Here is a 13,964-nt window from a genome sequence, read left to right on the forward strand (position 1 = left end):
GTAATACAGCTAACGTCGTTATCGGTCAACATCCGGGTCAGAAGAAAGGACTTAAACACTCAGTTTCGAGAAACTTTACCGAATACTATATACAGTCCTCAAACTATTCAGGCACTTTTAGACATCAGTGTGTTGTTTGCTGCCTATACAAAGGCACTACTTTAAAACACCTTACAGTTAAAATTCCAAAACATAGGCTTAAACCAGACTCTCACAAAATACTTTTAAAACTAACAAAGATGCAATTAGTCAGTCGTTCATATGCGGGCAAACCTGAATTTACACAGATCGAGAGATCATTTGCTTTAAATAGAAATCGTCTTCTAAATTAATAAATGTTAGTCGTATGAAATAAACACGTCTGAAGTGTATTTAATAAAGATAACTGACTAAAACAGTGGGAAACTTGAAATGTTATGTTTGTGTGATTGCACGTTATAGTAGTCTACTTGTTGGTCCCATGGGGTTCCATCTATAAAGGCTTGTCCTGGGCCCTGAGAGTTCAAGTGATGGCCCTGAACAGCACTTTAGAAATCTTAGCCTTCTGTCATCAGTTAAAATGATAATAGTGACAGCATATCATCGAATATTGAATTTATATTTTGTGGGGGGTGGGAAAGGGCAGACTATAAAATTGTCCCCTCTATGACCCAAGTAGTGATGTTATATATGAAAGTGAAGTAGCATCGCAGAATCTGAGGGCAAATTAGCCCTCTTACTAAAGTATTCTCTCTGTTTTGCTTCTCTGTTGTGCTGAGATATTTTCTTTTCATCTTTCTGAATTTCTGTAATTGAGAAATTCTGTCGTTGAGTTGCCTACAGGCTTATGATTTAAATTTCAGTATCATATCTGTAAACCTTTGATATAATATCTGTAAACTTTAATCTTTTGATGAGATGTTGAGATGATAGCGAATCCAAGAAAGTTTTACTCCAAACTCTGTACTGAGTTCTATTCATTTGTCTTGCAGTTTTTGGTGAAAAGAAAAGAAACTGATGGTCACTCTTGGTTCTGGACAGAGAACAAACATTCTCAGTCTTGTTTCTGTAAGTTTCAGTGTGGTGGAAAGGTGCCAGGCATCAGCCACACTTCACACCAAACATAACAGTCTTGAGCAGACAAACACACAGTTGACTTGACTGATTTCACCTCTAGGAGTTGAATGTGGATGGTTGGTGCTAATTTTTTTTAACAGACAAAGACAACGGAAAAAATGCTAGAGAATTAAAGAGACATAATACATCTTTATCCATGTCAAAGGCCTTACTAAAACTTTTACTCACGGTTTCTGTCCCCTTAAAATGAGCATTTGACCCCGCACACACCCCATAGCCTATTTACCATGTTTTGCGCTCCTTAAATCATTCACTAGTTTTGGCTTCTACAATGTGCAAATTGTGAATGAAATGAAAAAGGGCTCCACCCTGCTTGAGGTGTAACACCTCATTACACCTGATGAACGTGGGTTCTGCCCACTACTGAATACAGAACAGCATTATGAGAGTTTGAGGCCTGAACAGCTGGTTCATTGTGATGTCATGTCCTGTGGACTTCCTGGGTGGAGGTGGTTGTGAAGAATGCTGTATGTGTGCCTGGTGTGGTAGTGGAAAGCCAGTGCCAACGACATACTGTGCATGTTTTGTCAAACAGTTGGTGAATAATATGAGGGTGGTGTCACACAGATAAACATGCTTAACATTCGGGAGTCATTTCTTTAGAAAGCCATTTGAAACAAGCCAGACCTATGGCATGTGGTCTTTTAAAGAGACCTCACGTACAAAGTTTTAAATTTTTAAAGGATATTGAGCAGTCAGACACACACAATAAACCAAGACAGGGCGATCAGGACACCAACGTGAAGCAGAGGTTTGAATCATCCTCAAGGTCTTTGCTTTGTTAATGACATGGACATGAAATTGTGATTTGAGATGAAAAAAAGAGAGAGTGGAATGATATGAGCATTTCTGAATTTTTAACTGGTGTTTCTTTACCTTAAAATTAACAGATTTAAAATTACGTTATTTTTTATACAAACATCACATTAGTAACCTTCTAAGTAACTTCTCCCAGACCTTGACTTTGAATCTTACAGACTTTGAATCTTACAGAAAATTAAACAGTGACAATTTTATCATTTTGATAAATAATACATTAAATAAGACTTCATTTAAAAATTTAATCTCCCTATCCAGTCCCATGCAAAGCATGCTGGGAACTAGAAATTCCCAGCCCTGTTTCTATTAATCCCAACAAAAATAATTCATGCAATCCCAACACAACAGCGATAAATAGCGATTTTGTTTTAGAAAGTTTAGGGGATTACACACCATGAAATGAAATGTCACAAAATGTACAAGAATAAAGTTGCATTGTCTCATTTTAATTGAGTAAACTGACCAAGCATCATCATCAAATCATTTTTGAGTATGGATGTAAATAAATAAATAATGTTTATAAAGAGGAAATTAATGTAACATCACTTCCAAACTTCATTTTAATCAATCAGGCAGAATTGTCATGTCAGTTTTTAAGTCATACTAACAGTGATGTACAGATTTCTTTATTTCAGACCTGCATGACTACATCAGCAGAGCTTTTGCAAATATAGAAAGGTGAAAATGTGAGCCTGTTTATACAGATTCCTGACCCTCCACATTAGAGCAACACTGCCCTTGGAAACAGAGTAAACATTGTTGGCTAATTAGCCACTGCAACTAAACAAAGGAATGGTGTGTTTTGCCCTTGTGGTTTTTTAGAGGGGAGGTTTGAGGTACTGTGTGTGTTTGCTAGTGGTGTGTTATAGGTGACTTTTTTTGGGCTGTGCACAATTAAGGTCTATGAGTAGTAAAGAGTGTTTGGAATTCTCACTTTATCCCCAGACCTATTCAAAGTTTGCAACACCACCACAGACCTTGGCCACTACCATAGTAACAGCCATGGATACACTGAGTGGATACTGTGGACGGATGTCAAAGCAATAAAGAGAAAAGAGCGGTTACTTCAATGATTGTTCGTTTGTTCAGCTTTGCAATTAATCCTCTATGGGACAAGCACAGTCAACAGGAAAGATTCTCTTACACATTGTATATTTTTCATTAGCTATTTTGCTATTGCCAAGTAATCGTTAGTATTTACAGTCCGGCTCCCAGTGTTTATCTGAGTAAAACTGTATTTGTTCCATATGGCTGTGTCTGTGTTTGTGTGTGTGAGCATGTGACTTCAGCCTGCAGCTAGTAAGTCCATATGCTTTTTTAGATTATGTGCAAAGCCATATGCTCCTGTATCATTTAGTGTTCAGAAAGTGGCCAATAATCAGACACTTTACATCAGAACAAGGGTTTTTAAGACACATTCCCATAACTAGATTATCAGCGCAATCAAATGTACCATCATGACACCAGACATACACCTATACATTTCAGAAGGCAAGATCTCACTTTTAAACTGATACCAGTCGATGATAATTACTATTAATTGACCCTGAGTTGTTTTGTAATTATTTAATTCGTACTCACAATTATGACTATTATTTATCCATCTTTCAGTCTTTCCTACAAACCTCTGAATATCACTGTTGTACTGTGTGGATCAGGTCTCAAAAATAGCACCTTTGTGTAAATTGTGTTAGGTGGCATAGTAGGTGGATCTATGTAAATGAGGTGGTCCGGTGTTTTATGAGGTGACCAGAACTCTCAGTCCCAACAGTCTGCAGGAATCTCAGCATCACCACCACAACTGGAGCAAATAGTGTCCTTTTTAGACACTGAGATTTTTTTTTAGTATTGACTAAGACCAACATGGACAGATGTGACACTAGCTAGTGTCACACGTTTATTTACATAACACAAGGCATATGTCAATTTTTAGGTCTATGCTCAATTTTTGGTGAAGAATTTTTTAGCTGCTGTTCTGGCGGAATAGAGGGATTTCCCTCTGTAGTTTCTTAGTTTTTCCCCAGCATTGATAATATACAAACATCATGTTATTGGAGATAAATTTGCACTGTTTTCTCCTTTTTTGGAGTTCTTTTCTGACTGTGGCAGCATTTCAACCTGCACCAAACCGATACAGCCTCTACTCTGGACCCCATCCACAGTACATCTCAGCAAAACCAACAGCCAGGCATAAGTGAGTATCCATGAGCGAAATATTCATTCTCTTAATTGATGGCACAGGTGGTGAAATAGCTGTTGGATGTTACTAAACGATTTCAGACACATCTGGGAAGCAATAGAAAGGAATCTTCCATTCCAACATCGTGTGAGATGCTGTTTAAGGTTGTAGTTAAGAAAATATGACATAAGACTCTTCCTGTAGACACTAAATACTTGTTGAGTTAACATTTTCCAGTTTGGTATTACTGTTGGGTGCAATATGTTTGGTTTTGGTATTGAGGTGCTATCATAAATTTCCTCAAATTTGTTGAATTCATAAAGAATAAAATTTTTTACAATGAGATCTTTACATTAACATTAGTAAATGCATTAGGTATCATCACCAACAACGAATGATAATTTATATCGAATTTATTCATTTTGCTTAATGTGATTATATATTCTGTAATTGTTAGTAGAACTATAAAACAATGTTAGTGTATGTAATTTTTAATGTTAAAATATATGTACAAATAAATGTTAACTAAGATAAATAAATGTTGAAATTCTGTTGTTGATTGTTAGTTTGTATTAACTACTGGTTGGCTAATGTTAATATATAAAGGTAGGTTTAGGTAACATTTATTTAGGTAACATAGCATACTGAGCACAGAACAGCAAATAGCTGATTCATTCGGTGTTGAGAGAGAGGGAATATTTGTTTTTCTTGCCATTGACAACTTCAATTATTGAGAGTTATATAATTGTCTCTTTTCAGGAACCACTGTGCATATGTTGTGGAGAAGACTGTCTCGTTCACTATTCAGGATGGAGCAACTCCCTTCATGAAGCCAGAGTACAACAAGTGTGCTTGGGGTCAGAAATGCCCAACTATAAAGTAAGCTATTAATAACTATTTAACTGTCATACAATTAATGTTTGTATAAAAAATGCATTTGTTATATTTAGCTCATTTTGACACCCTTTCTGTTCTTACAGGTATCGCATGTACTACAAACCCATGTATAAAGTTGCATATAAGACTCTGACAGAGCTGGAGTGGAAATGCTGTCCTGGATATGCAGGTGTTGGTTGTACTGCGGTATATGCAATGAAAGCAAGGCCCCTATTCAAAGGACCACTGCCCGCACAGAAGGGCCCTATGCCTCGTTTTAAAGCGCCCATGCCAATGCAGAAGGGTCCTATGCCTCCTTTTAAAGGGCCCATGCCAATGCAGAAGGGCCCTATGCCTCCTTTTAAACGGCCCATGCCAATGCAGAAGGGTCCTACGCCTTCTTTTAAAAGACCTATGCCAATGCAGAAAGGTCCTATGCCTCCTTTTAAAGGGCCCATGCCTGCACTGAAGGGTCCTATGCCTTCTTTTAAAGGGCCCATGCCTGCACAGAAGGGCCCTTTGCCTTCTTTTAAAGGGCCTATGACTGCACAGAAGGGTCCCAGGCCTATGCAGAAGGGTCCAATGCCTTCATTTAAAGGTCCCAATCCCTCTCAAAAGGGTCCAGTGCCTTCATTTAAAGGCCAATTTCCCCATCCCAGTTTCAATGGAAACCCCTGGAATCAACCTCAAACACCACCTAATGGCATGAATGAATACCTAGGCCCTAATACTGGTCACTCTTCCCGAGATACCTCAACTGAAGCTTCTCCAGACCACCAGGAACCGGAAGTAGATTATCCTGAACCCATGCCAGAGCCTCAAGATCTTGGCCATGATTTAATCCCAGAAGAGAATGAGCCAATCACAGACTACCAGAATCCACAGCCAGATCACTATAGTTCCATACCAGAACATAGTGAGACAGAGCCTGTTCCCAATGCACAGGCGCCCTCTGGTGGCAGTGAAACAAACCAAGGTAAATGAGCTATATTTTACAGTTAACACACTCTAGTATATACAGTTTTTTAGAGTCGTCATTTCTTTGTACAAAATAAAGCTGCAAGTGTGTTCAGACTAACTAATTAAATATAATGCATTCACAGATCATGATGACAACAGTATCGAAGATGAGCGGTTGGATAGGATAGAAGAGGATGTGCAGCGACTCTCTCTTGGTCTAGAGACTCTCCGTGGTACAGTGACAGGCCTGGAGGACAGCTTGCGTGCTTCCCTCCGTGAAGACGCCAACCGAATGTTGACTGCACTCATTTCTGCAGGACCCAGCCCTATTGCCGCTCCTTCCCTGTCCAGGGACACTTCCGTGGGTTTCGGAGATCTGCCTGGAGGTGCACCAGATATTGAGGGTTCAGATGTGGTGGGGCAGTTCCCAAATTTGGTCGATTTGGCTGAAAAGGTTTCAGAGCTACGAGCAGAGCTTGTGGCAAAGGCATCTGAGCTTGAAGAGTTGAGAGGAGTAGTCGTGGGTCACAACAAGACCCTTCAAAGACTGTCAAATGGGTCAGTAAACCTTACACAAACTCACTTTCAAAAGGCCCTGGAGACAATGGTGGAGTCCAAAATGAGTGAAGCTCGGGTGGCCATCTTAGATGGCTTTGAAAAGCGTGTGGAGAGTGCTGAGGAGCGATGCGAGGGACGTATGGCAGAGGTGCGCCTCCAGTGCAAGGAGGAACGTTTGGATGGACAAGAGCAAATTGAGCAAGTCCTAGACATAAGGGCCGTAGGATTGAGGACAGAACTCCAAAAACTGCAGGCTCAGCTTCGAGATCTGGAGCCTGAAGAGGGTTGCTGCATTGCCATATCAGGTCTAACTGAAAGGCTAATTCATGTGGAGCAGTCAGTGGGTGGCTTGAATGAGTCCCAAATGAATTTACGTGCTGAACTTGGTGGACACAAGGACCATATAGAGGGCATCTTGGAGGGCCGACTGGGCTATGTGGAATCCAAGATGAACATTGCATTAAATCAAGAGGAAGCAAGCATTAACAAAAGAGGGCCAAGCAACCTGGAGGTGCAATTGGAATGGAGGCTTAAAGCTCTTGAAAGTCATCTTTTGGCTGCAGTGGAGGAGCTAGGTAATGTCACAGCACCAACTTTACTTGAGGGTCAGGCTGTGCCCACACTGGAGACAGAAGTAGAATCGCTCAGAAGAAGAGTTGAGGATGATTTGGACCGCTTACAGAAACAACAAAAATCCATAGAGGTCATGTGCACGTCATCTTGTGTTCCACAGCCTGTTCTTACAGGATATGTCGCTCCTTTGGGAACTGAGGATGAGGCAAGTGAGGACAACCACAAGGAAATGAATGGGAAACTTGATTTACAAGTAGAGAGATTGAACTACCTCAACGCCACTCTGCATAATCTTCTTATAAAGTTGGCAGAGAAACAGGAGGAGGCAGGTCTTCAGGGTGAGGTGACCCTGCTGAAAGTTAGCGTGAACTCCGTTAACAGGTCTCTCTGTGGCTTGCAAGAGTCTCTCGGCTCTGTGATCAGAGAGGTCGGCCAAACCAACCTCACCTGGCAAGAAAGAGAAGAAAGGCTTGCGCAGCAGGTGAAGGGTGTGGTTCAGCTGGTGGGACGACAGGCATCTATGCTGGGTACTGGGGAGCGAAAGTTGACCCGTCTGAAAGGGGAACTCCAGGATCTGCGGCGCAGAGTGGCCGGAGAGCTCCAGGGTTGCCGTTCCACTGCTCTGGGTGTCCAGAAGGAGGTGACTGAAGTTGGGGGTCGTGTTGCTCGAGTGGAGGGTCAGTGTGGAGGTCTGGCACATCTGGCTGACGACCTAGAAAGAATTCGAGGAGAGCTGGAGAGACACTCTGATGGGTATCTGTCTCATGTAAATAGCACCCTTGTTAACCATTCTCATCAGCTGTCTGAGCTCAGAGATAGCATCCAAAACTGCACTGGACCATCTGGGTCTACTAGGATAGCTGGGGACAATTTAGCTGCAACACACCAAATGGCAGAACAACACACAACAGAACCGGCTCATCCTAGAGGAGACCAGTTTGCAGTCCCCACACAGTACAGAGGTGACCAGTAATTCAAGTGCACTTTATAACGTGCAGACAGTCTTTACTCACAGATACTATTATATAGTATCTTTCTCAGGAGACTGTTTTCTTACCAACATCTATGGTATGATCAATGTTGAAAATCAATCTTCTCAGTCTGTGGTGCAGCTGTTTTGTATTTGTTTTTGTTTTTTAATACATTTGTCTATTATGATTCATTTTTTAAAATCTTTTATTCATCTTTAGGGTTAAGTGTATTAAATGTCTTTGTTATTGTGCATATTTTTATATGAATTGGATGTCTGTCTTTGCCATTTTGTTTTTTTTTATTGTAGGGCTTTTTAAATGAGAGAGACTGTTGTGTTCATATAGGTGAATCAGCATTTTGGGAATACAACTTTTTGAACTCTTTTTTGTGTTTGTACCATTATATATGGTTTTGTGAAAGCTGGTTTTTAATAAAATGTTAAAATCTCACTTAATTTTTTTTAGTTTATTAGGTTTGTATATTATGTTAACAAGAAATTACATGAATATACAAATTATCAACTGTAAACATACAGTATGTGAAAACCTTCAGTGAACCACATTTTGGACCACAACAACATCTGGGAAGGAAAACAGAACATGTAATACAATTAGTCGAGCTGTTGTATCATTAAAGCCTGGCCAAAACTCCACACAGAAAAATGAAATTGTTTTTGGACCTGTACTTCTGTGTATTTGTGAAACCAACATCCAAGTTCTAAGATGTTTTCTTTATTTAAGGGTTTCTAACATTTGGAAAGGATACTTAAAAACATCGCATATAACTTTATAGTGATTATTTAGGTATGTTGGAGCTGATACTTACTAACAGTCTCCCCTTCTGTTTCAGATTTTTTATGCATTTGATTATGCCAAAGGCATCATATCCAATCACTGCTGCTGCCAGCAAACCGGAAATCTTAAAGAAAGAGCAAGCATGAAAAAAGTGTGAAAGAAACAATAGTGAAAGCAAAAGGGTCACAAAATGCAAAACAGAAAATAAGAAAATCAATCGTTCGTATAGATACCACATCTTATCACTAAAAAGTACATTAGGATCTCATTTGTAAAATGTGTTAAGAGAGTTTGACAGCAACACCATTAGATATCCATTTCGGGGCAGAGTAACCGATAACTTTTATTACTTTGTCTTTTAAGATTATCCTTTCAGCCACAAATGTAGTCTTTGCTGACTTACTCACCGAACCAGCAACTTCCCCGGAACTTTGCCATCCCCGGCTAAGACCGATAAGAGAAGTAACAAGAAGGAGGAGAGATCCTGTGATTGCTCTGAATAAGTCCTACAATACGAAGGAGAACATATGACTTTTTAAAATGTATTTTTGAGTAAAAAAAATTTAAAGGAAGAGGTTGAGAATAAAAGGTATTGAGTAAGCTGCACTTACATGGTGGGCAAGTAATTGGGTCAAAAAAAAATTAATAAATAAATAAAGATAATCCAATATCGAGTACACAAATATTTTTACCAGCCATTGGAAATACATCAGCGATAGGTGCGGGTAGGTAGGTAGGTCGATGACATAAACGATGAATATGAGAATGGCCCAGACCAGCTCTGTAATGCAGTCCCAAAAGTAGCATTCAGAGGAAACTGTTTTACATATAGTCACAATGGCACACAGAGCCTATTAAAACAAACAGTAAAAAAATAATTTAAAAAAAGTACTTTATACATATATGCATTTCTCTGACCCATGACACACACACACTCAAAATTGTTCGAGATGAATCACCTATGCTTGTAATAAATGTATCAAATAAAAGTATTATGTTAATACTACTTTAAACCAATCCGATTAATTTTAAATCAGCATGAATCTTGATTAGCTACATTTCTAACTCTGGGTAGACTTACAATTTCAAGAGCTAAAATTATCCCCTTTGGTGACCAGATGAATTTTGTGTTTTGCTCAGTGGCATAAAGTGGCTGGTTATCTTCTTTTGTGTCTACCATCTTGATCCTGTAACTTGATTAAAAATAATAAAGAAGCAGGTACAGTAACAAACAATGTGTGCATAACGCTCAAAAAAAAAAAAAATATATATATATATATATATATATATATATACAATAAGATACAATATTAAATAACATGTATAAAAAAATGCACTTTGACATTGCATAAGTTCATAACATATCATCAATAATATTAAGAGTTCAGATGCAAAAACCTCTAATTTGTCTATATGTATATTAAGCTATAGCATTTGTGCATTTATAGAGCCAGAGCTTATTCTCTGTCAGTTCTTGTCCAGGCAAACTGGAGCCTGTCACAAACCGGTCGCACCTTTCCACCGACTTGAGAAATGAACTATGACACTACTACGTGTTTACCTGATTATAACAAGTCTAAAAACAAACTTTGCGGAAACCCTAGAACCTAGAACCCACTCTCATGTGGCAGTCACTGTTTTTCATACAAATACCTGGAAACAATATTGCCTAGTTCAATTTTTATCATGGTATTGAGGTGTTAAGTGTGGTTTTAACAGTGGTTACCATGATCTAAATGTATGCTAATGGAAGAACAATGGTTAATTTTAATAAAACCCAAATAGTCAAAATAATTACATTTCACCATATAAAAATGAGGTTGTTACAATTTTTACATGTTACTGTTTGATAATGAACCTATATATATCTCTCTCTCCCTCTCTATAAACTAATGCAATATTTTTTTTTGCATTTTACATGTAATTTTACAGAGCAGTCAAAAAGAGTTAAGAAGACCATAAAGGTTACATATTTCGTCTTTAACGCGAAGAACACGTGAACACGAGGTAAGAAACCAATAGGCTACCTTTTGAGTGTGTCCTCAGGTAACTTAGTTGCCACAAACTTTATAGCTAACTTAAGCATAAAACTATTCTCCACATAAAACTAACTAAATATACACTTAACCAATGTATAAAACGAAATATAGCCTACTATAGTATTTATAGTGGGCTATAAATTATTTAAAAACCTAATCTAACCTGTGATATGTTTGATGCATTAAATACCTGAATAGAAGCTGTTGAATAAATCGCTTGGATGGGATGCTTTCACAATGCTTTTGTAGAGACGAAATTAGTCACATACATCTATTGCACAACATATAAGAGTAACAGTGAACGACGCATTTAAAATTCCCCGTTATCGTTATCTCTGCTGCTGTTGCTTGTTGCCAAGTGCGCGATTTTCCAGCAGCTTTGGCCTAATTTCACTCTGTTGCTGCGGGGTGGGAGTCAAGTCGCCCCTTGGAACTCATTGTAATTATTATATGCCACCCCCCATATATGATCATGGTGTGTGTGTGTGTGTGCTTACACGTGTTTTCGTTAGGACTTGGGCTGCTTTTGATACGCAGACCTGGCAACCCTACAAGTAAGTGAAACTTAAAGTGTTCCTTCCTGAGACCGTATGCTATTCATACAACCCCACAAAAATGTTGAATATGAAAAATGTTTGTATATGAAGCAAAATATATCATGAGCAAGATTGACGATCATTAACATCTAAAATTTGAATGTATGACACGGTTTTCAATGCATGTTTCTGAATATCCATGTATATGTCCAGATGAAATTGTAGCGAAATTATTTATTACTAAATAATTGAAAAGTGTTATTTATAACAGGTTTCTCGTAAGCAAACGGGTTAAGACCGTCTTCGTTTACTATAAAGTCATAACATTAAACATTTTGCATTGTTATTTATATAAGGATGAAATAAACATTTATTCATTAAGCAGATAACTGACTTTCAGTTTAAAAAAAAATCAATAAAATCCTATTTTATTGTAATTATTGAATCATAGAAGCAAGAAAAATAACAATCATTGAATCACAGAAACAACAAAAACTTTTTTTTTTTTTTTTTTTCAACAGGATAACTTATTCTTTATTGAATTTCCTTCATGGATTCCATAGAACAATACAACAGAATTTCTGGATAATTTTGGTGATTGAGTTTTCAGCATGGTCATAACCATTTTCATCAATATCTTCATAAACGCTAAGAATATATCATACACATTAAATACAGCACAACCCAAAGGCATCGAGAGTTTCACAAGACATCAAACACCACTAACAACGGAGAAGTTGAGTAGCATATTCATTTGGAAGAGAGGAAGAGTGGGCCAGAGCAGAGAATGGAAGAGAAAGAGAGAGAAAGAGAGAGAGAATGAGGGAGGGAGAGACACGCTAATACATTTAGCAGGCCGACGGCCTTCTACCCAAAAGCGAAACCTGGTTTTCCTCAATGTCGCAGGCAAATTAAATAGTCTGAAAAAATATCAAATAGATAGTTATAAGTCTGGGTAAGCTTGCATTATGAGCATCTGATCATGCAATAATATAAAGGATCTCATCATAACAACGTCTGCTGCATCAGCCCTAAATAAAACAATGATCAACTCTGGGCAAAAACTAATCTGGTGCATTTACTAGATTAATAAAATGTTTACTCAGCATCCTTGCATCTGAAAGTGCTAGACTTTAATATATACTGTTTGACTACTATACAAAACAATAACTTTAAAGACTTTATTGCATCAGTTAACCTGCCATAAACATGGTTCAAATGATACATTTCGTAGCTAATTTAAATGACCCCCTTGATTCCAGCCGAGAGGTCGAGCTATCATATACACCAGATATTTCTGATCATCTGCATTTCGAATGATTGATCAAGCAGAAAAATAATCTAAACTGGCATTCCGGTGATGTTTTGATGCAAATCATGGAAATTTCACACTATAGCAGTTCATGATATCAGTTAAAGAATGAGCAGGTACTTTATATATATTTTTATATGTACATCTGAAAATATACCTCAATATCACAGGCTTAAATCCTGTGATATTGCATATGCTTTTGAGAGAGGGAAACAAGAAAATATTGATGAAATTGAAACTGGCACGTATATCTACATTACTGACATCTCAACACACAGGATTGATTCTCTCTATCCGGTGCTCACACAACACAAACAAAACCCCAGTCCATATATATATTTATATTTCTATTTTTAGCATCCTCTAACTTAAACAGCACTACATCAACACAGCACTCAGATGCATTGTGTCATGAACAACCACGCTAATTCTGCACTGAGAACGCAGGTGCTTTTCATAAGACAAAGATTTGAAAGAGAGAGAACTAAACAAAGTCAACATTTTCAGTCAGGAAATGAGAAATGCTTTAAGATACCCTTGACCGTTTTGCTTGCTGGTTGAAATAATGTGGTCCCTCCATGAGTTTGGGAATGATTCTGCCCACAGTAGCCCTGGACACCCCCCACCGCCTCAGTCTCAGTCACATCAGTGCTCCATCCCACCCATGAAGAAATAAAACCCAACAAAAAAGGTCAACATAAAAATGGAACAAATTGTACCAAACCACGACCCACCAGAGGTAAACATTTTCAAGGAACAAATTCTGTGGGGCTTTGTGAATTATTATTATTATTATATTTATTTAGGGTCTCTAAATTGAACTAGACTACAGTGGAATAATCCCATACATATCTTTAGGAAATATTTATATTTATATATATTCGTTTATAATGATATCTATACAGCACAGACAAATACATTCTCTCAAGTTTAGCATTACTATTGTCAACATCATCAATTCAAAATTCATATAGCAATAGGATTCATATACTTTTTCATATTTTGGTACAGTATTCAAGTGTTTTGAAATTTGATCAAACTTTTTTAGTTGTATACATCACAATAATAAACAGCACATTAAAATACCTCCGCTCTATCCCCCTCCCATCTATATATGATTTTGGATTAGACCCCTTCCCCTCCCTCCCTCCCTCCCTCCCTCCCACCCACCCCTCTTATCTTTCACAGACGTAAGCACAGACGCACAAACAGGGAGAAGTGTGGGGTTGT

General features: G+C 38.1%; 2 protein-coding genes across 2 annotated transcripts; one reads left to right on the forward strand and one right to left on the reverse strand.

Moving 5' to 3' along the window:
• Window positions 1-3,980: 3,980 nt before the first annotated feature.
• On the forward strand, window positions 3,981-8,131 carry emilin3a (elastin microfibril interfacer 3a). The gene is made up of 4 exons (XM_058785520.1): window positions 3,981-4,129; window positions 4,874-4,993; window positions 5,095-5,966; window positions 6,094-8,131. The coding sequence occupies exons 1-4, from the start codon at window positions 3,981-3,983 to the stop codon at window positions 8,052-8,054; spliced, it is 3,102 nt and encodes a 1,033-aa protein (XP_058641503.1). The 3' UTR covers window positions 8,055-8,131.
• Window positions 8,132-8,848: 717 nt separating this feature from the next.
• plp2a (proteolipid protein 2a) lies at window positions 8,849-11,300 on the reverse strand. Its single transcript, XM_058783980.1, has 5 exons — window positions 11,077-11,300; window positions 9,929-10,040; window positions 9,540-9,698; window positions 9,255-9,353; window positions 8,849-8,971 (listed from the first exon to the last, which is right to left on the reverse strand). The coding sequence occupies exons 2-5, from the start codon at window positions 10,025-10,027 to the stop codon at window positions 8,849-8,851; spliced, it is 480 nt and encodes a 159-aa protein (XP_058639963.1). The 5' UTR covers window positions 10,028-10,040; window positions 11,077-11,300.
• Window positions 11,301-13,964: the final 2,664 nt, after the last annotated feature.

This window comes from Onychostoma macrolepis, chromosome 08 (genome assembly GCF_012432095.1).
Source record: "Onychostoma macrolepis isolate SWU-2019 chromosome 08, ASM1243209v1, whole genome shotgun sequence".
NCBI classification, from domain to species: domain Eukaryota; kingdom Metazoa; phylum Chordata; class Actinopteri; order Cypriniformes; family Cyprinidae; genus Onychostoma; species Onychostoma macrolepis.